The 23,074-nt window shown below is 45.9% G+C and overlaps 1 protein-coding gene across 1 annotated transcript; it reads right to left on the bottom strand.

The window, feature by feature from the left end:
• Positions 1 to 5,067: 5,067 nt before the first annotated feature.
• On the bottom strand, positions 5,068 to 16,893 carry CYSLTR2 (cysteinyl leukotriene receptor 2). The gene is made up of 2 exons (XM_052786137.1): positions 16,697 to 16,893; positions 5,068 to 8,352 (listed from the first exon to the last, which is right to left on the bottom strand). Exon 2 carries the CDS (start codon positions 8,324 to 8,326, stop codon positions 7,394 to 7,396), a length of 933 nt encoding a protein of 310 aa, XP_052642097.1. The 5' UTR covers positions 8,327 to 8,352; positions 16,697 to 16,893; the 3' UTR covers positions 5,068 to 7,393.
• Between the last annotated feature and the right edge of the window lie 6,181 nt (positions 16,894 to 23,074).

The raw sequence follows: 23,074 nt of genomic DNA, 5'->3' as shown, positions 1-23,074 counted from the left end.
TCTCTGTGATTTCTGACATGCCTTCCTGGTATACTAGTTCAAACTAGATGAATTTCTGAAATGGAGATGTTGCCATGGCTAGGTGTTCCTGGCAGTGGTTTCATAAGTTCCTTGCTTTTTGCTGTTTTCTGAGAAAGTCTCTGGCACTATTCCCCTCACTGTTGGTTTCTCTTTGCCCCATGACCCTGGTTCCTTATGAAACACGCAGCTGGGTGTGCCAGTATTAGTCACGCTTAGCTTAAAATTTTCCCTCTAGTTCCCCACCCATTGGGCTGCTGAGGTAAGAAAGTTGTCCCGTCCCTGTTTGGGTGTGGAGGGGGACAGGGAAGATGGGCAGACATCAGGGTATCCTTGGCCCCCCAAGCTTCCCAGGGGGTGCAGGAATGACTGCCATCCTTCCCTCTCTCTTCTGACCAGGTACAAAGCCTCTGCCAACACGCCTTGGACTGTCTCCAAAGCCATGTCTTCCCATGGGCCCTGTCCTTAGATGCAGTATAAACTGCAGGGGTGGAAACAGCAAGGTGTGCTGGCCCAAGAGAGGACATAGGAGAGGGGGTATTTTGGTTTGGGAGCTCCCTTTTATAGGTGGGTGCTGTGGTTTAACCCCAGCCAGCAACTAAGCACCATGCAGCCACTCGCCACCCCCCCCCCCCCCCCAGTGGGATGGGGGAGAGAATCAGGGGAAAAAAAAGTAAAACTCGTGGGTTGGGATAAGAACAGTTTAATAGAACAGAAGGGAAGAAACTAATAATGATAATAGTAACAGTATGACAATAAATAAAATGACATAAAATGACAATAATAATAATAATAATGAAAGGATTGGAATATACAAGTGATGCACAATGGAATTGCTCACCACCTGCCAACTGACGCCCAGTTAGTTCCCAAGCAGCGATCCCTCCCAGCCCCACTCCCCCCAGTTTATATACTGGACATGACGTCACATGGTATGGAATACCCCTTTGGCCAGTTTGGGTCAGCTGCCCTGGCTGTGTCCCCTCCCAACTCCTTGTGCCCCTCCAGCCTTCTTGCTGGCTGGGCATGAGAAGCTGAAAAATCCTTGACTTAGGCTAAACACTACTTAGCAACAACTGAAAACATCAGTGTGTTATCAACATTCTTCTCATACTGAACCCAAAACATAACGCTATACCAGCTACTAGGAAGACAATTAACTCTATCCCAGCTGAAACCAGGACAGTGGGTTTCTCTGCATTGATCTTAACTGGTTTGGTTGAATGAGTAGCTGTGTGTGCAGTCTTGCTTTAGAAGATGACTTAAGAGATCCTGTGGTTTTTAAAGGCAGTTACTGCTGGCTTATTCATGGGAAAAGGTCTTACGTGGGGAGTGGCATGTGGAAAGGCTTGTTCAGATGCTGCCGAACTTTGCCTCAGCACGCTGGTGGCCCTGATGTCAGCACAGCTGATGACGGGTTAAGAGTAGTGTCCACCCAAGGGCGTTTGCAGTCCCTCCTTGGCTTAAGGTCATGGGCGAGCTCTCTGGTGGGTGGTGGCTTTGAGGGCTTGCATTTTGCTCATGGCTTTGGAGAACCCCAAGATAATTTGGGGGGAGACAACAATAACACTTTTTGGCTCTTGCCAGTGTAAAGTCCATCACTGAAATCGGTGTCTGAGGAAAGTCCAGTATTTCCACATTTATCCCCTCCCATAGCACAACCCAATGAACACTTTCTTCTCCCCATTGCCGGGCTGCCCATGTCACGTCCTCACGTCCTGCCGAGCTTTGCTGATTTTGAGTCAGGTCTGCAAGATCCCTCCAGAAAGACAGGGCATTGCAAGCTTTTGACCAGATGGTCAGAAAATAGGAAGAGGCAGCCCAGACCATGTCAGTAGGCCTTGAGTTCCTCTTGCTCCTTGCAAGTGTAGGTAGATTCTCCCCGTGAGAGCACGAGCTGCCACGGCCCTGAAAGTAAATGGTAAAATGAGAGACCCTGGAGAAGGGTCTGCAGGTGGACGTCGCCTTCTTTGTCTTTGAGCATTGGCTTGGCTGTCCCGTTCCTCTGAGAATGGGGCAACACGCTCTCCTATGCCATGCCCAATTGGGTCATCTGCCCATCCACTCTTACACTTCCCAGGGCAACCTTCACCGACACAGCCCAGCCAGCTCAAACGTAAATCGCTACCTAAGTGCAATCAGAAATTTGAAGGGAAAGGAACTGGGAAGAGGCCAACCTTGAATTTTACCTGGTACTAAGGACTCCGTGAAGGTGGCATGGCCAAACACACCAGGTTGGGTGTGCTCCCTTTGTCATGCAGGTCGGTGTCCTGCTGGAGCATGTCCTTCCCACCTGGTTTCTGCACCCGGTTTTCCTTTCTGTGGCAACCAGGACACAGAGGTGTGGGAAGGGCTGATGCACGGGTTGGGTTTGTGCTGGCATGGAGTCAGGTGTAGCCAGAGTGTGCCCAGGGAACGGGAAGGTCCACGAACATGGGTGGCTGGCGTGCGTGCTCCTGCCTAGGTCCACAGCTTTGTAAAGGGAATTCTCCATGCTTCAATGTCTTCAATGGTTAGGTTCAGTGAGATTCAAAATTAAGAAAAGAAAAAAAAAAAAGCCAATCTGAGAGCACTGTTTTTTAGAGCATACTCACATTCCTGACCTGGGTTTGTATTTTCTTTTAGTGGTGAGGGACCACCAGAAGAAACTGCTCCAGCTGCAGTAATAAAGGCCTTCAGAAGATGTACGATGGCTCTCGAGCTGGGTTATTTTTCTCATTCTTTTGGGATTGTTCGTCCTTGTAGTCGCCAAGAAAATAAGTTGACTTGCAGCATGCAAGCAGTATCTCAGCAATGAGCAAAGCACCTTTAAACATCCTGAAGCTCTGCTGAGAGACTAGATGCAAGGAGAAACCAAGCGCAAGCAGGGATTTCTCTGCCGTGGAGAGCTTTTTGGGCTGAACCTCAGGAGGGGCCTTGAGCTTGCCTGCCAGAGAAGGTCAGTCTCCCTGCCTCCAGAATTGAAAGCCAGCAATAATGTAAGAAACATCTTCACGGAGCGCAGATCCCTTCTTCAGGGATTTCCTTCCCCAAAATTTTGTGTGTTATGAAACACAGTTCCATTCTGAGGAATCATCCCCAGTTGCATCTGCTACGGTTGCTCAGAAGAAAGCATAATATCACCCAACATTCAAGCCCTATGTGAGGCGATATGGGTGGTAGACCAAGGTCCAGAGCTTTATTTCCCAGCTTCAGAAATAAAGGCTCGAATTTTGCTCCTGTGAGCAGGAATGTGACTTGAGCGACCGGTCTTTAGCCCCCCCCGTTAGGCAGCTTTATCCTTTCAGCTGTAAAATCAAAAGGAGGGGAAGTGGTGGTGGAAATCAGGTCAGTTTTTCTGAAAGGCAAAAAGGGAATTTGGGACAAAGGAAGCTATTTAATTTCTTTGGCCTCCTTAAGCTGTTGACTGGTGGACGAACAGATGTAAATGCATAACATCAGCTGCATCCAATTAAATATATCGCTCGTCTTTGCAGATGTCCAGAAAGATTCCTGTATATACACAGCACAACTGTGTAAGAGGTACAGGACTGCATAGCCACGCAAGGACCATCGTGTCATGTGGCAGGTCATGGTCAGTGCTGTCTGGAAAGCTGAAACACCTCAAATGAGACTGGACTCTCTCAGGGAATCTGCGCTTGCACTTCATTTCTGCTGTCTTTCAAAGAGGCTGTCATTTAAACTGGCTCAGATATGATACAGGAAATCAAAACGTTAATCCAGGGATGGTGTCACTACTGAAACAGCATCTGACTCCTCCTGACCACGATTACACTTGATTATTTTGGCTGGATCTTATTTCCACTCCTATCAGCTGGAGGGGCAGCAGGTCATTTCTATCTTGCCTATCCCAAGGGACCAAGAGAAGCACCAACAGCCCTAAAAGAGGGGGAAGAGTCTGATGCCTCTCTGCTGCCAGCACAACATGCTGTTGTAGCATAGAGGAACGTACGCTTAAGGAGATGCTGAGTAGCAAAATGTGCACCCCTTTCTCCAGGCACTCTTAGGAGCTAAAGCAAAATGTAAGCTATGGCAACAGGATATATGTTGAGAAAGGCAGGGGGTATATCATGAAAATGAATGGGATAATGCATTGCTTAAAATAAATATGTGTTGCTCCCCTGCCCGCTGGGACACCACTCCATCAGGCAAACATAGTGACACGTGGGCCTGAACCAGGGCTAAAAAGCAAATGTGAAGAGTGGGATTTCCTTGTGCTGAGGGTCAAGTGGTTCAGGCTGTAGCAAGATTTTGTCAGAAAAATCTCTCTATGTATCTGGTGTAGCTTTGGACTAGAAAAATGACCTTTGTCTAGAAATACCAGGGTTTCCCTGAATGACAGGAAAACATGCATATGAAGTTAGAACATTTGCTGTTGCTTAAGGCTACCAGTCACTTAAAGACTTCATTTCCTCTTCTTATGTCTCTTTCAAGCTCAAAAGTTTACTTTTGCTTTAACTTTCTATGCACGTAGCTGTTCTTAGATTTTGTCTCCCAGAAAATTGAGGAAACATATCAAAATACTTTTTAAGGGGTAGATGGTCCCTCGAGGGACCTAGAGGCATTGCTAGTAATTTAACTGTCAGGAGCTTTATTTTTCAGAATAAATATGGTGTCTTTTTTTTTACTACATTTTTTACTATGATACTTCCACAGCGAAGAACCCTGGTCTTCAGCTCTGTGAGTAGAGACATGCAAGGATACCAAATGGAGAAAGAGCAGTAAATGGGAATGTGGCATATTATGCAAGTGTTGTTAAAGCTGCATGTGAGGATCCCTAACAAGGACGGTCTTGAATCCTTTTGCAAGTAAATCATAATAAAAAAAAAAATCTATTACTTTATCTGCACCCCAGGTTTTGACTGATGTTCCCCACTATTTTGCTGGTGAAGTGAAGAAGGCAGCAGGATGCTCTCACACTTCCAAAGACATTTCTCTCTTGTGAAATGATGACCCACTTACAGAAACTCAATATCTGTTTCTTGGTCTTTCTCCCCCTGCTCTCTGAGGAGATTCCTTGTTAGCTGTGCAATCAATAAAAAACATATCTTCAGCCACTAGTAAATCTAGTTTATTAAAACACAGGTTTGACAGTTAATTCAATTGATAACAAAGTTGTAGCATGGTCAATACAAAAAAAAAGTGACCTCATAAGTGAGATATACATATATCCTCTGGATGCAAAATTATCTGATAATAGGGTGCATTGGATAGATACAGACAAAAACACGTTAGTGAGATTAGACCGTGGCTAATTTTTTTCCATTCCCTTGTAGTATTTAAGGTGTGCATTATCTCATCAGAGGCTCCAAGATTGTCAGTTGTCCCTGCTCAGGTCTACTCCTGACAGGGAAAAACCACGGAAAAAGAGTTTGCCCCCTTCCTTCCAATTATTTGTCCACTCTCTGCACAGGCTACTGTCTCGATCCCATTCCTATTGCAAACCAGTGGTAATATCCCCTTTTCCTTCAATAGCATGGGACCAAGCACTGCAGAGGTTCACATGGCATCGTTACGTCAGCTCTCAGGTATGCCACTGAGTTACTGAAACAGGGATTTGGAGCATGAACTTTAGTGAAGACTTATGATAAAACTCCGTGCTTATATCAAAGGCAGCATAAAGTGACCAAAATAGACTGAATCTGCAACTGAACATAACCCTTAGCCAAGAAAAATGTGGCTTTCCCAGTGATTCGCCAAGTACTTTTCCACCTGACCAGCAATGATTTATATTCTGCATATTTCAGACAGAGCTGAAAATAGCTTGCTGCGGTTATTTTTGTTTGGGAGTAATAACATACAGTTTATAGAGTGGTTTCTCCAAGAAAGTTCTGAGCATTGAGAAAGTATCTTCACTGACAGAAACCTTCCTTTGGGTGGATTTCACAGGGAGTGAAGGCTTTCAGCATTTTTGCTAGTGTTCGTATGGGACAGGCTGCTTTCCTGGAAAATATAACAAAATTTTTTTGTCTTTTTTTTATTAAAAAATTAGGTAATTAAAAACAATATCGAAATGTGGTCAAACTGAGTTTGGAGCCTGTTTTCGCCTACTTGTGAGAGGTGTGATTTTTAGGAAATATATTTTAGAAAATATTCAGAGACTTAAAAATGCAGGCAGCCATTTGGTGAGATTTTTCCAAAGCACACATAAGTGTAGCTCCCCACTGCTTTCTAAAACAGCTGCCCTCCTCCTCCTCCTCCTCCTCCTCTGCCACCTGTCTTCCCTCCTGCTCCTGGCTTAGTGCTTCCCTGTTGCATTGGTGCGTGTTTGATGTCAGGGAGCTCAAAGCAACTGGAAATTAATCCTGTGAAAAAAGGGACCAGTTTCCTCCTCAGAGCGGGCAGGAGGTGAGTGATTAGGGATGCTTTTGGTAGCAGTTTGCCGTCAGACTGGTTTACCTGTGCGGAGGAAACCACTCCCTAGCTACCTGTTTGGACCAAAATCATTTAAAAAGTTTGTCTTTGGATCCCCGCATGGGAACCGAGCTGCCTAACCTCGGCTTTCAGAAAAGCACTGCCAACGCTGAGCGTAAAAACAAGCGTTGCAATGACCCCAGAGCGCACATGCGAAGAAGAGCTGCAGGTTGCAGCCTGGTGCTCCGTGTGCCCGCATCCCGCCCTCGCTGCCAGCAGCATCTTACTCATAGTGCTCCACGCCGATGCTGTTTGCTTGAAATCATTATCTCGCTTGACAATCAGTGAAATGTTAAGCAAAATACCTCGGTGGCCTCCTCAGAGGGGAAAATTTAGAAATGTTAATGCCTTCTGAACAGCCTGAGCTGGCGCCGGCTGCTGTTTGGCTCTCTGCCCGCTTTGTAAGTCAGCCTCAGCAGAAAGTATCAGCGATGCTTTACGTTTCTGTTATGTGCAGACCTTTGGCCGGTGTTTGCAAAAGGAACTGACAGTGCACTATGAGTCTGTTGGGTATGTGAACGTCTGAACCACGCACCTCTGCACACGCAGGGAGACGGAGCACAGAGAGGTTCGGACACAGACGCCGAGGTGGTCAGGTGAGCAGTTTCCCTTCAAGTCACTGGTTGAGCACTGGGAAATGAAATAAACGGACTCTAGTAGCAAGGTAAATCCCTTTCAAACCCTCGCCCTGGGGAGGGTGAACACCAGGGGTATATCTCCACTCCTAAATAGAAGAGGACAAGGGATCACAGCCAGGCACCTGACCTCTGATCGTCCTGCCTCGGTTTTGGCCATCCCCAACAAGCTCTCTCCAAGACGCTTTTGCTCCAGAGACGCCTGGCACTGAGCAGCGTGGCTGCAGGCTGGCTAGCACCACACAGCCTCTGCCGTCGAATAGGATGGACCCGGTCCAGATGTCCCATCGGGACCATATATATATAACTTTGCAATTCTGCACCAGCTACCTGCGGTACAAACTCCTGATTCTGGCTTTGAAATTTTCAGCGGCAAAGTAATAGAGGATGGGATCGAGGCAGCTGTTCATGGCGGCAAGGCAGAGCGTGACCACCAGCGCTTTGTGCACGGGCAGGTTGGCCTGGCTGCAGCTGCTGCGCAGCAAGTGGACCGTTCGCAGTACGTGATACGGCAAGAAACAGAGGAGGAAGAGGATGAGAGTGATGATGATGGTTGACAGAGCCTTCTTGTGACAGACCACCTTCTTGCGCTGTGGACTCTTGGACTTGAGCAATGCTTTGATTGCAAAGACGTAACAGACAATAATTGTGCAAAACGGCAGAATGAAGCCCACGACGAGGACAAAGCTGTTCATCATGAGGAGCCTGTGCGTGCTGGAGGGGTGGAGGTCCAAGCACTTGGTTGGGTTGCTGTACCCAGCGATCCCCTTGCTTAACAGAGGGCTGGAGGCTGCCAGCACGAAGACCCATATGGCTGCGCACGTTATCCTGGCATACTTCATGTTGGTTACTTTCCAGTGCTTGAACGGGTAGACGATGGCTATGAAACGAACCACGCTGAGCACGGTGAGAAAATAAATGCTGCAGTACATGTTCACATACAAGGTGTAAGTCATGATCCTGCAGACGATATCGCCGAATATCCAACGTGATCCCAACAGGAAATATGTGGCCCGAAAGGGCAAAGTGCTCACAAACATGAGGTCCGAAACAGCCAGGTTCTGCATGTAAATGTTTACCGAGGTTTTCCTCTGCGAAGGCTGGAAGAAAACATAAATGGAGAGGCCATTTCCAACAGCACCCATGAAGAAGATAAAGAGATACATGGTGGGATAAATTACTTGCTTGAAGCTGTCAATGGTACAGTTGAAGGAGCTGTTCATGAAGTTGTCGTCTAGTGCCATCTCAGAAATATTCATGGTCTAGAGCCAGGCTCTCTGTCTTTCTGCCAAAGTAAAAAAGAAGTAGTGTGAGTGCTGGGTTGCAGGCTGGGCAGGGAGTTCAGCTATTCGCGGCTATTTCGCTGAGGGCAGAGATTGCAAGATGCAGAGGGCAATGGAAAGTAAAGGTTCATTAATGAGTAATTACACATCTCAAGGCGTAAAGCCGCAAGTCATCTCTGAACAGGTTCAGTATTACAGCAGCTGGTTGTTGTCTCACCCTATGGAAGTGCTGCCTTTTAAAGGTGAGTGCTATGTGTGCGTTTTAATGGCAATTCTCTCATCTTCTCTGTGCAAAACAAGCCAACTTGCTGTCAGCCATTTTGTAGCAGGGAGGTTTTGAGTCCCCAGTTATCTACCATGGAAACATCAAAACCTGATCAGAGAAGAAATCACAGTCCACTGGTAAGTCTGCATTTCAAATTAGGATGAAAAGCCAAAAGAACTGAATTTTCCTTTTGGAACTAGTGAAATGTTTCTGGTATGTTGTTGGCAGCATGTCACTGAACTTTCCCAAGCAATACCAGAGGCATATTGGTATACATCAGAATGTATAAATTAAGGACATTTTGACCTTAGACACTGCGTAAATACTGTGCTAGTTACGTAGTTCCTTTTTTAACTCCCTCCTCCTTACACTGGATTTCTTCTTTCTTGTAAGTTGCTGATGGCTTTCTGTGTCTCTTTTTGTGGGGCATTTGCTTCATTTACCACTTTCTCAACCTCTTTTGTGCTCAACTGCTCTGCACCAGACAGTCATCTACACACGCTGCGGCTCCAGGGCAGCCCACGTTCGCAGCCCTAATGAAAATGGCCTGTGTTCACAGAGAGTGGCATTTTTCCTCCTATGAGGCTCTAATTCAAGCAAATCAAAACCACGTATCACTAAAACGCTCTAAATAATAATTTTTTTTCTCATTAGAGTCTCTTTCCTTGCTGAACTCTGTATTTCTTCTCTCAGCTGAACTGCAGCTTTGTAGTATTTTGAAAGGAAGGTTTCAGTATTGTTGCTTAATAGTGGGAACAATTCCCTCTCTGCATCTGCCAATGTACTCTAGAGATGGAACATGGAAAATTTTAGTCTAAAGCCCAAAACTACATGGCATTTCTAGATGCATGAAAGAGAAGCTTTTAATTTGCCCCAGTGAGAGTGATAACAGGTTGATAGTAGATGACTCCATTGTATCTCTTATTGTGGACCTCACTGGCTTCACAATTTGAAATTAATTTATTTGCAGAGGCGGAGTCTCCCTAGGGGAAAAGTGGGCTCTAGATTTGGGTGCTCTGGACTCCCAGTTACCCAGTGCAGTATTCCCAGTGTGCTGTAAACAGGAGCTAATTTGCAAACTCAAGTCATGGTGTGGGAGCCTGAGCTGTGTTCAGAGCAGCCTGTGGGCTGCTTCTTCAGGGCAGTGTCTCAGAGTCCCTCTGGATCCCTTAATATAACAACCAGATGTGCCCCAGCAGTCACCTTTTAACCGCCCCCACTGCGACAAGGAGCGTGGGAAGTGCCACCCCGGGGCTGGGCTCCAAGGAGCAGGATTTACCCCCCGTCACGAGATGGGAGCGTGGTGGCTTGGGGAAAGGGGACCTGCGCTCACACCAACCTCATACACATTCCTGCAGTGCCTGAAATTATCCCTCCCCAAAATAAAGATAATAGTATCTATTGAGCTGAGGAGCGCTGAAGACTGGAAGTGGGCAAACTGGATATGGGGGCTCAGCAAAGCCCCAGACTCAGTAAACACATGCTCCTGAAGGAAATCTCCTCCTCATTTGAGATCCTCTTTCCTCAGGGAGGGGAGAGACAAGGTACGCTTCCTAAGAACAAACCTTTTGCAATCAGAGGAGTTTTGAATGATTTTGGTTTTCTGTACAAAGTGATTATCTGACATACGTGTTTTCTGTGTGGGATCAAGGACCAGCTTTTCTCCCGATTGAATCTTATCTCCCCATTTTGCAGGGAAACATCACAGCCCGAGGTACTGCAAAGGGAAGAGCCCTTTTGACTGTTTTTTCCTATGGTCCAAGCATCCTTGCCTTTAGAAACTCCAAAACACAAGAAAGTATCAGTTAACAGATCTGTCACCTGTTGAAGCATTCCTGTTGTGTGCGAAACCTATGAGTTAGCTGAGTCAAATGAGGACGAAGAACTTGGAGCATGGAAAAATTCAAAGCCCTGCTGAGCACAACAAGTGATGGCTTGTGGCCAGACACTGCTGAGGGATAGGATTAGGGCAGTAAAAATTCAGCTGATGAAAAGCCCTTGGGTCCCTGCACCCTAGGGAGAGCACTACAAGCACAGAGGCTGAGGCACTTTGCTTAGGCTCTTCATATGAGTTTATCTAGCTAACAACTACCATTAAAGCTGTTTTGTGCTCCTCATTTGTCTTTCCAGCTAAAGACCTTTAGGAAACTAGATGTGCATATGCAATTGAGAAAACTCGGCATCCTTGGACCTGGCAAGAAAGCCAGTACTCAGACTCCTCTCCAAATGATCTAAACAAAACTTTCAAGCTGTTATGGGATGTCTAAGAGAAAGAGGCTGGAGAAAAGTCAGCTGAAAGCTGTTAACCACCATGGTGAGGACCAGGAACGACCCGTGCAACGATGATATGTAGATGCTCCTATTAGTTGTGTTTTAACACACAGATCAATGTAGAAAGGAAGGTGCAGTGAAAGATATATTTCACACAAGACTACCTCAAGCAACCACAGAGGAGAAGGGGAGAATTTTACCCCTCGTTGAAGGCAAGAGCTGTTTACTAGCCAGCTTAAGGCTAGGAGATGGCTCCTAGATAAACAGAAAGAATGACATATCTAAGGACAGGCAATAAACTTTGTTTTCAGCAAGAGTGTCCAGACAGTCTCCTGGGTCAGGTTTGGGTTTTGGGTGAGACTGGACCTATAGGGTCCCCCAAAAGAAGGGAGATTGGTGGTAAGGTCTAACAGCCCTCTGAAAAAAGAAGAGGGAGAGAAAAGGACAATCTGGAATGGGAATCTCTCTTAAGTGGTACTGCAAGGCTTCTCTGATGGAAACCCTCTAGCAGGAGATTTTTTTTCTATATATGAGTTTCCCTGACAGAAGCTATCAAGTAGAAGCAGCTGACACATGTCCCAAGGCTCTGACAATCACCCTGGCAGGAGAGAGAGAGCACGTCAGCTGAGGAAGAAAAAGGAAGGCTTTTCTGAAATAACTGCTGTGTAAGTAGATTAGATGTAGAGTTTGGGTGGGCTTTTGTCTTTTCTTCACATCTGTGAAGTCTTATTTACAGCTTGATTAGTATGGATCTTATGAAGAAATATTTACCTTTCATTATAAATTACATATATATTATAAATGATATATATTCATTATGAAGAAATATTTTACCTTTTATCCCAGCCTGGCTTGAGTGTGATTTAAGGTAAGGGGATAACAGAAACACATTCCTTGTCTAAGGTGAAGCTAACACCCTTAACACACAGACGGGTGTGCAAGCCAAGTGGGGAACTGATAGAGCAAAAGTAAGAGGAGATTTGTTTAATTGGAGGAGATACTAAACTAATAAAAGTGCCCCCAAACCATCATATTTTAAGCTTGGGATGCAGTCTAGCAGCAGAGTAGGGGCTACCCTGTAAAGTGCTGTCTTGGTTTCAGCTGGGATAGAATTAATTGTCATCTTAGTAGCTGGTATAGTGCTATGTTTTTGAGTTCAGTATGAGAAGAATGTTGATAACACACTGACGTTTTCAGTTGTTGCTATGTAGTGTTTAGTCTAAAGTCAAGGATTTTTCAGCTTCTCATGCCCAGCCAGCAAGAAGGCTGGAGGGGCACAAGAAATTGGGAGGGGACACAGCCAGGGCAGCTGACCCAAACTGGCCAAAGGGGTATTGCATATCGTGTGACACCACGCCCAGTATATAAACTGGGGGGGGCACCAGAGATGAAGGTGGGATCTTCAGGGCTCAGCTACGAGGTAAGAGAGAAGCTCAGGTCAGACCCAGTGTTTCATTGCATGGATGAGGCAGCAGAGAGGAGAAACTTAGGTATGTAAGGAACAGAGGGATCTTTTGGGATAAAGGCAAGCAAGGCAGGAATGAGAGACTGCACCATACCCAGAGTGGATCCAGGCTGCTGGCCCTGCAGACTGAAAGGTTTGCAGAGGAGTGTTTAATTAGAAGCAGCAGGGGAGCTGACGGGCATGGGAGAGCAAGGGGGCTGGACTGATGAGACCTGGGAGGGCAGTGAACTCATGTCCAGCGCACCTCTGACAAGGATAGGAGGGAAATAAAGCCCAACTGCAATAACTAGGGAAGGCAAATCCAACTGCCCACAAATCCAGTTGGCTGTCACGTGCTATCTTGAGTGACTGATCAAAAGCAAACCTCACATGTAATTCTGCACCAATGCTCAAAGCCAAAAATGAGACAGAGGAGCTGGCAGGCTTGGCATGAGACAGCAACCCTGGTGCAAGGGGAGGCTCAGAGACCTGCAGGACTTGCCTGTGTTGCCACGCTACCAGCTTTATGGTCATGGTAGTGTAGGATGCACAGGTGGAGGAGTGGCACTGTACATGAAGGACTATATAACTTGCAATAGCATAAAAATATTATGGCTGAAGAGAAACACTACAGAGCTCTTGTAGGCAGACATCCCATTCTCTAATAATAAAAATATAGTACTAGGAATGCGCTACCAAACTCCTCGTCGTGATAATGACAGTCATCAGAAAATGTTAAGTGAGAGTAGGAAGCTGAAAGCAGGTACAATAGCAGGAGATTTTGGGTGCCTTTATAAAGATGCGATGATGCAGCAGAACGAGATATAGTGTCCATATGCAACAAATGCCTGATTCCTAGAATAATTAGTCCTGCAAACAAATCCACAACACAAGATGCTATTCTACATTTGGTTTTTAGCACTGCACAGGTCCTAGTTCAAGCAGGTTTTGGTGGAGGGAGCCCTGTAGTGGCAATCACAGTAGAGCTAGGTTCGGCAGCGTTGTGGGACAGAGAAGCAGTCCCAGAAGGAAGAAGCCTACATAATTTTGGGGGCTGTTTAGAAAAACAAACAGAAAATTCAACAAAACCTTTGTTAGAAGCCTACATTCCAAAAGAAATAGATATTTTAATAAATATTGAGCCTGATGTCTATCAGTAGAATAGTTAGCAAGGCTATTATAGGAAAAAGATCACCATTTAGAAAGCAAAAGGCTTGTCTGAATGGGGAGAATGGGAAAGCCTGTATCATGGCAGATCAAATATGGAGAGGAAAATAAGAGCATTTAAAAAAAAAGTGAAGAGCACCTGGTAAAGGATGCTCAGGCTGACAGTAAGCCTTGTAAACCCACTGAAAGATGAAAGAGTGCTAGGAAACTGTCAGGGTTGCTTGGTGGCAAAAGATCTCTTAGGGACAGCAAGATCATAGCAGAGAAACTCAGTGAATTCACTCTTCTCCGCCAGAGATGTTGGGGTATTTTCACGCCTGATGCAGCAAACAGGTCAGAGGAGCCAGCTCCGCTCAACGATGTGCCCAGGAAATATTAAACCGACCAGGTAAGTGAGAGGCCAATAAGTAATGAGGACCAGATGGCATTCCTACGAGTATCCCAAAGGAGCTCAACTGTGAGACTGCCGGCCAAGGCACGTAACCCACCATTACAATCAGGCGCCATGCCAGGGGACTGGTGTGCCACCAGGGCAGCTCTTGTCTACAAGAAGGGCTTGAGAGGGCAGCTCAAGGGCCACGAATCGGTCATCTCAGTGCTGGGAGCAACCCACCGCTGAGACCGATTTCCACCTCTGGTACATTTGGGGGGGGTGGGTTGTAATGAAGAACAAAGGCACTGAGGTCATTGAAACGCCAGTCTGTTGAGAAAGAGTCAGCACGTCTTCTGAAAAAGGAGATCCTGCCCCACTCACCCGCTGAAGGGCTGTGAGGATGATGGATGAAGCGGCTCCAGTGGTCATTTTATATGCATATATGGACATGTATGTATTTATACAGTCGCATTTGTCAAAGCCTTTGGCAAAGATCTGCTCCAAGGGTTTCTTAAGGAACTAAGTTGCTAGAGAGCTGGAAGGCATGTCCTTTTGTGGGCTGAACGCTGGCTAAAGGGTAAGAAGCAAAGTGTGGGGCTTAATGAATCAGCAATGGGGTCCTCTAGGGTTTGGTACTCAGACCAGATTTATTCAATATCTTTACCAATAACCTGGAGAAGACAGTTATCCGGGTTGGCAGATGCCATGGCAAAAGGGTGGCAGATAAGCTTCAGTGTATTTTAATGTAAAGTGTTGCATTCTGGGAAAAATAATCTAAGCCACGCCTGCATGATGTGATCTTGAAACTGGCTGTTACATTCAGGAAAGGACATTTTGCTTTGGCATCATTGACCATTTACCGAAGTCATTTCTGCATTGGCTGCAGCAGCAGAAGCAACCAAAAATGTCAGCAAAATGAGGGGCATCATCAAGAAGGCTATGGAGAACAAAGTAGGGTATCACCTTGTATAAAATCTCCATGCATCCCCATAGTAAGCAGTTCTGGTCTCTACATCCAAAAAAGAGATTATGGAGTTAGAGAAGGTGCAGAGGGGAGCAAGTGAAATGATCAAGGAGAGCAGAGCAAGGACTGAAAAGGCTGAGACTCTGGTACAGTAAAGGAGGAGGCTGAAGAAGGATACGGTCAAGGTGTACAGAGTCATGAAGGTGGTGGATAGTGTGAATGCGCCCTGTTATTCATAGCGTCCTGCAGTACTGGGGCTTGGGGTGCTCAGCAGAGCTGTTGAGAACCTGCTTTTGAACAGATAAAAGAGGGTGCTCCTCTGCGCAGCGAGGAGCGGGCAGTGCTGGGAGCTTGCTGCTGCAGCCGGCAGCGCAGGCAGGCGGCTCAGCAGGGTCAAAACAGGCTCAGACAAATGCAAGGACAATAAATAGGAAACAAAAGACTGGGCAGGGATGGACTGCCCAGTGCCCATGGAGAGCAGTCAGGAAGCTGGGGAAATGCAAGGGGAAAGCACTCTGGAAGGTGATCAGGCTCTCACGTTGTCTCTAACGAGCCTCTCCTATTGCCACCATGAGAGACTGAATACTGGGCTAGATGGACGTTGGTCTGAGCTGCCAGCACATCTCTTACAGTCACAATTTGCTCCTAGTTCCTGGCAGTGTAACAACCACAGCTGACTTCACCGTGTTACCCCTAATTCCTGCTGGTGAAGTGAGACCAATGCCTGTAGCGATACTAATATAGAGATTCCACCCTGGATGTCAAAAAGCTGTTACTGGGAAAGTGGCAGTAGTCAGCAGCCGCGGGCTACCCCCAGTTCTAGTGGAGGGCAGTCAATCAAGTCATCCAGCATCTCAGCAGACAAGGGGAGCGATTTCTCTGCCATGCCTGGGTGGAAGGACGCTCCTTCTGAAGAGGTGTGGTGGAGGGGTGCTGCTGCTAAAGGTGTAAATATGAAACCTCCACTGTCTCCGAAGGTGTAAACACGAAAGTCTCTGTTTCCAAACTGCTGATCTCAGATCTGCTCTGAAACACTGCATTTGCTATAACATGAGGAACTACCAAAGAACCTATTTTTAATAAGGTGTTCTGCATATGCAAAGTTAAATAGGGAAATCGGGCTGTTCATTCAAAATGTAATTCTTTGCCATGTTAAGTGATAAATACATAGATCCTCTTGTATGCCAGGAAAAAGAGATACTCTCTGCATCTATCACAATAACCCTTTGTCTGAAGAGGACCCCAGACACCACAGTCTCATGTTCATTACCCAAATAGGAAGGCAGTTATGATATCGCTGCTATATAGGAGATCACTTGCATTTGCCACTGCACTTTTGAGAAAAACAAAAGTTCTCATGTTTTTTTAAAGTTCCCATTGGCTTTCTTTCTAGCCTTCACTTTGTGTTTCAGGAGCAACATTACCAAGAGTAAATGTAACAGAATGTGATATTTAGAATTAACACTAAATTCATCAAAACATGGCATTTTATTAACCTTTCTACATGCACAATAATGAAAAAAAGTATCGAGAGTCTGACATTTAACAACTTTTATTTTAAAACTTTGCCATAAACCACATATATATTTTTCATCTAGTTAAAAAATGAGACTCACTTAATCAGATCCACAACTTGATTGTTATATTCCGTCTGGCAAATGTTCTTAGTTACATAAATCCAGACTTTTTTCTGCCAAAACAATTTCTGAAGACCAGCTTTGTCATAGAGAAGTTTAGTCAACGATCACAGCTTCTGACAAATAAAAATCTTACTGAGAGTAATAAGAACTATAAGTGGTTGTATTTTAATCCTTGCAACCATGTTTATCTACTTCAGAAAAAGCAGGCAAATCTTGTCTTACCTCAGCTTGTGTGCCTTCTGGTGTGTTCAGTATTTCCTTCTTCTGCTTGCTCTTGCTCACAACTTTCAGCTTTGTTAGTGGACAGGAAAAACACAAAAACTTGATGCAAAACCCGAATGCTATTTATGCAGAAGCCACGGAAAAGCAATGAGCAGTAGGAAAGGGAAGTAAATCCTGATTAAGAGATCTTACATCTTAAAAGAGAAATGTTCTCAGCTCAAGGAGTGGTGCTAGCAATCACATGGCAATCTTTCATAATTTTCACCCAATGAAAGAGGCTCTGCAGCTACGTGACATGTTGGGAAGCTTTCTGGATTTCTGTATTTGAGCCCACACTTCTATATATATGCTTTCAATAATCAGGGTTGCTTAGAATATTAGAGGAGATCCCTGTATAAACTTCACATGGATCATTAGAGATGTAGTTCTTGGAATTATGGAGAGGACATGTACTGGGCTTATTTCCTAAGCTTTTCATGCAGAAATCACAGGAAGAACAAAATTATAAGCAGCCTGCTATGAATTGGTGTGTAATCTCATTCAGTTCATAGTTTGAGGCTGAGTTTACAGAGCTGCTGGACTAATTTTCCTTGAATTTTGATGGGAACAGAATACATAGCTCTGTTAGGCCATCAGCAAGTGGCTGCAGGGAATGCCTTACTCCCCCTTAACGCTTTACCTCTTCTCAGTGGAGTTGACTGCACAGATGGGTGTTCCGAGCCCACTGCAGTTGTGAAATAGGTATCTATACATCCTATAGGTTATTCCTCTTCTGTGCTGTCAGCACATGCAGGTGGACCAGACGCATTGAAGTGCTTTCTGGCTGCTGTGTTGTATTTCATATCGGCAGCAGGTTAGGAGTCCACACATGACTGTTTCCCACAGCTCAGCAGATGCGGAGTCTCCCAAAAAACTTTCTCACCACCCCCATTTATAGTTGCCTATGCCCCAAAGTGCTTCGGATAATGATTGTAATCTCTCCTCTGTTGGCCATTTGTGCCTGATTCTCGTTTATCACTCTTAACTCTGGTTGCACAAGTGGCTTGAGAACAAGCAAAATAGTCCTCTGGGCGTGCTCCCCATGCGGGGTCATAAATCCCTGTGCCCACGGAGGAGATACGTACAGCTTGCAAGCAGCTCTGTGGGTGGTTTTTTTAGCACACAGCTAAAAAAGGACATAGAAAACCAGCTTAGCTAGGAACTAGTCTAACACCTTTGGTCTCCGGGGTGAGCACAAGATCCATGAGTGGTGTTTTCGAACATTTGGCTACATTCACATTGACAGAGCAAAGTGAGCTTAAAAAGCTCCCTGAAAGAGATCCCCATCAAGTGAATTTTCAAGGTGCAGTGTGACGGCGAATTAGGACCCTCCTGAGACCACTGGTGCCTAACTTGGATTTTGCCAACTCTCGTGGCACCTAAGCCCTTGGAGAGGTGTCCTTTTCCAGCTGTGGTTGCAACCGGCCACTTTGGTTACCGTCCCAGCTGTTTAACAGCCTATCTGCCAAGATCTGCCTTGGAGCAGAGCGGCTCCTGTGAGCTCCCTAAGCCCCTTCGGTCATGGAAGCAGGTACCGTAGACCCCTGAAACGGGAGGTCTCTGCTCACCCAGCCCATATGGACTGCAGGAGGGTAGAAGTGACCCCACTTGGTGGGCAGATTTGGTGGGCAGATTTCAGGGGCAGAGCCCTTTGGGAGGGAGCCGTGACATGCTGCGGGGAGCAGCGAGGGGTGCGACCGCTTCAGCCAGCAAGGCCACGGCCCGAGGACAGCTATGGCCTTGGTGTTCGCTTGGGAGATGCCCCGGTGACTTGGACTGCATCTTATCTGCAACCGGCAGAGACTAATTTAGGCATTGCAGTAGCAGTCCAATGACATCTCCATCACATGGCACGCAGCGATAATCACTCTGGGACTGATAGGCGGGCTGTTCTCAGATATACGAGATCAGAGACTGAAGCATGCGGAAAAGTTAGACATTGATCACTTTTTATTTTCCTGAATGTGTTTTGAGACCATCTCTTTCACCAAATGATATGGTTATCTTTGTCGCCTGGATGATTTCCCACATTGACCTTCTTAAACACCCTGCTTTCTGGAGAGTAGTTTCCTCCCTTTTATAAAGTAATACTGTATTTTGCGTTTACCCTGGCTTTGAACAAACGGGTTGGCTGCCAACTCACCCTGCACCTGATGAGCTAGATCCGGAGTGACTGCTTGGGATTTTTTAGAAACAGTCACTGGATGACTCAGCTTCTGAGGGCAGTTTATTACATTCCTTACTATTAAAAACTTCAGTAATTCTGGAGAATACATCCCAGAATATCATGAAGAATCAGACTTTCATCACAAGATGGTGCGTGTATATGGCATATTCAACAGTTAAGAGCCTAGATTATTTCTGAATTTTGAGTCCCATAAAATGTGTAGATGATGGAGGACGCAGCAGAGTGCAAACCACCCCTCTGGGCTGCAGCTACTCTCCGTCCTGCCTCCGTTTCTGTTCCCTTTTGCATGTCTGGCTCCATGACAGCCCAGTTTCAAGACAGAAAAGTTTCCTTCCCCTTCATCACAAACTCAGGTCCCCTCCAGCCCTGCGCAGGGGCACTGCCCACAAAGGAGGACTCCAGCCCACGCTGGCAAGCAAAGCCACCGCCGCAGGCTCCAAATTTGTGATGAAGCCAAACTTTAGACCTGAAATAAGCCCTCCAGGCCAGGTAGAAGCAAAAATTTAGACTCTCCTTCCCCTGTTCAGCATTTCCTATAGGCTAGTTCAAGTGTCCTCATGGGCTGAGCGCTACCTGGTGGGAGTGCCAGCCAAGGAGCCCGTCTCCTATACTCCCTGTATAGGGTGCCTTGGACATCCCAAATACACGTCATGCTGTTACATGCTCCAGGGACTGCAGTACTGTGTCACCCTAAAGGCAGGTGAGCTCCTGTTTGAGGACGGTCCGTTGTCTGGTGCATCCCTCTGTCATTGCAGTCTCACCGGGCAGGTTGTCCACTTCACACCTCAGCAGATTTGGGCCGAGGGCTGCCTGAAACCCACCTGGGTCTTGATGCATGTGCACAGCCCAATGGACTCGTGCAAGCCCATCAGCTCATGGGGGATGGATGCATTTGCACACCAGCTCGGCAGCCCCACGGCAGCGGGGACTGTGGATGGGAGACACGGAATCCCCAGACTTGATGAGACATCAAGTGTCCCAGGCAAGCCAGATGAAGGAGTCTGCATGTTTTTCCCATTGCTCAGTCAATGTTTTGCTGTCTGCAGGCACAAACTTCCAGTGGCAGAGTTTCACTTTTTTCACGCCAGGAGATTTTTGGTAAAAATGGATCTGTCAAACAAACAGAAGGGATTACCTCCATTGAAGATTTTAGCGCTGCATGTCTTCAACACGACAGCTTAGCCTACTAACACATATCTATTTCCAGAGACTAAAATTACAAAGCCTACAATCATTTTCTGTGCAATCCAGAAAAAAACAGCATCCAATGTTAGTAGCTCATCTGCTGTCAGCCATAAGGCTGGATAGATGGGAAGATGAAAGTGACTGCTGCAGTGTTTTGGGTTTGTGTGGCAGGGTTTTAGTAGCAGGGGAGGGGTTGCAGGGCTAGCTCCTGTGAGAAGCTACTAGAAGCTTCCCCGGCTCGGACCAGCCTCTGGCCCAGGCGGAGCCCATCAGTGACAGTGATAACACCTGTGGGAGAACAGATTTAAGAGGGGAAACCTGCAGGGAGTTGGGGGATTGGGATGTGAGAGGAGTTTTTCCTGCAGATACTGGGGTCAGTGAAGAAGAAGGAGGGGGAGGAGGGGATGCCCCCGCAGCCCATGGAGGTGAGTGGGGGAGTGGATGCCCCCCAAGATGGCCGGGACTCTGTGGGAAAGCCTGCGCTGGAGCGGTCTGTTCCTCAAGGACTGCAGCCCATGGAAGGGACCCACGGTGGAGCAGGGGAAGAGTGAGGAGTCCTCCCCCTGAGGAGGAAAGAGCGGCAGAGACAAGGTGTGATGGACTGACCCCAACCTCCATTCCCCATCCCCCTGTGCTGCTGGGGGGAGGAGGTGGAGAATTCGGGAGTGGAGTTGAGCCTGGGAAGAAGGGAGGGGTGGGGGGAAGGTGGTTTAAGATTTGCTTTTGCTTCCCATTAGTCTACTCTGATTTGATTGGCAATAAATTAATTTCCCCAAGTCAAGCCTGTTTTGCCCATGATGGTAATTGGTGAGTGATCTCTCCCTGCCCTTACCTTGACCCACGAGCCTTCTGTTCTATTTTCTCCTCCCCATCCCACCGGTGGGGAGCAGTGAGCGAGCGGCTGCCTGGTCCTTTGTTGTCAGCTGGGCTTAAACCACGACATGCATGAAGAAGGGGGAGGAAGTAGGGGCAGATTTAACAGGCATTATTCAGAAGGGAAAAGCACAGAAGGTTTTCAAGCTGTTTCTTTTGCAACATTAGTAATGACAACTTTTTTAATTGCCTGTGGTGCTTTCTTAATTGTTTGCTGTTCCTCATTAATATACTGATGAGGGCAGAGGAATGTTAGCATATAGCTGGAGTTGAAAAAGACTTCTAATGTTGTCTTTATGTAAAATAAACTGTTCTTTTTTAAGTATGAAGCACTAAAACTGGAAATGTTTTTTGCCAGCCCCTCCAAAGGTGGCTGTGGGCCTTAGGAAGAATTGATTGTCTCCAAAAGCGATGGAGCTGATAGCGGCTGGGAGCATTAATGCTCTTCCTGGAGAATAATCGATCCAATCCTTGACTCTGAAAAGACTGAACCAGAGCAGGACAAAACACCAAACACTTTTTAAGGCCTTCATCTAAAGCCCATTGAAGTCATTGGAAAGAATAATGCCTTTTTGGATTAAAACCTAAATAAGACAGCCTCAGAAACTGTGACTGGAAAGAAAACCTCTCTTTTTTTTCTCTTCAACTAGCTAAAAGCATTTCAGTTCTAACATGGGCAAGGTTGTCAGCATGCCAGGTATATTCTGTCTTCTCTGCTGCATAGCATACCTTTCAAAATCTCTCTCTACTTCTGCAGCCATTTCTCTACCTAGCACTAACCACCATGATGCTGAAGTGACTTTCTGCTTGCATTATGCGTTTTGAATAATTGCACAGTCTGCAACTGCAACCTCTTTTATTTCTGGTTTGTGTGTTAGACATTACAGCATTGCAAATTGATGGGATTATGAAAATGCAGAGTCTGAAGGATTTGGCAATGAATCTAATTATCTCTATCTTAAGATTTGGTCTCCTAAAGACTTGTCATTTGTATGTGTCAGCACATGTATGTAATTCTACAGTTCCCTAAGCAAACAGCGCTGCGTTTTGGTCTGTGTTTACCCCATAATAACTGTCCTGTGAATCCTGTGTTATTCTGTTGAACTCTGCCTTCATACAAATATAGGAACTCGAAGCAAAACAAGCTTCCTTTCTTCTCTTTTTGCTGACTCTTTTACAATGTCCTGACCCAACAGCTAGATAAAAACCAACAACAATGCTCCAAAATTAGAATGGTGAGATTTAGGTGCCTTACATCTTATATTCAATGGCTAAACACTACTGTAAGATACAACCTGCAAGTCCTTCCACGTAAATTCCAACTACCACCAAATCCACTTTCATGTCAATGTAACCATTGTTAATACTTAGCAAAAACATCATCACAGACACCATGCCTTGCTGCAGCTCCATTTCCCAACCCCAGCATCTTCATGCAATTATCTTATTTTTTTCTTTTTTTCTTTTTTTTTTTAACTGTAGTCCCTTTGCTTTCTTATCCAATGTATTTCCAGTGCTATTTCATGGTCTCTCTGTATGTGTGTGGGGTGTGTGTATGTCCATATACAACAAGTATAAGTGCAGCTACACGTATGCACTGGTATGCATGCACTCACAGAGAACCCATTTGTGTGCATGTGTATTTGTAATATAAATGCATACGTACATAAACATGCTCGATAAAAAGGTTGAACTCGGGTGTCAAGGCTAAACTGCGTTGGCCAGAATTTAGGGAGCCATGGGAAGAAGTGTGGGACACAAGTCCCCTACTCTTTTCATCCAAGGCTGATGGCTTTTGTCTGCTGGAGGTCCCTTTTCCCAGAGCATGTGGGAGGTTCTTCCTCCAGGCACTGGCCACAGCGGACACAGTAAGTTTTAAATTTTGTCCTCTGTCTGGATTTTAATGATGTTTCTTCAGATAAAACTCAGGTGGGTTTATAGCTCAGTGGCCACATTTTCTGTTCTACTGGCTTTGGGAAATGGTTTCGGGTATTGTCTGCTGTTTGATAGTTTTTAAACTGTATTTTAAAATACCATATAGTCTATATATGTGATTTTGAAGAAAATAACATGACCTTTTGTCCCAGTTCTTT

Source organism: Harpia harpyja, chromosome 4 (assembly GCF_026419915.1).
Source record: "Harpia harpyja isolate bHarHar1 chromosome 4, bHarHar1 primary haplotype, whole genome shotgun sequence".
NCBI classification, from domain to species: Eukaryota; Metazoa; Chordata; class Aves; order Accipitriformes; family Accipitridae; genus Harpia; species Harpia harpyja.
This window is presented reverse-complemented; position numbering and strand designations above follow the sequence as displayed.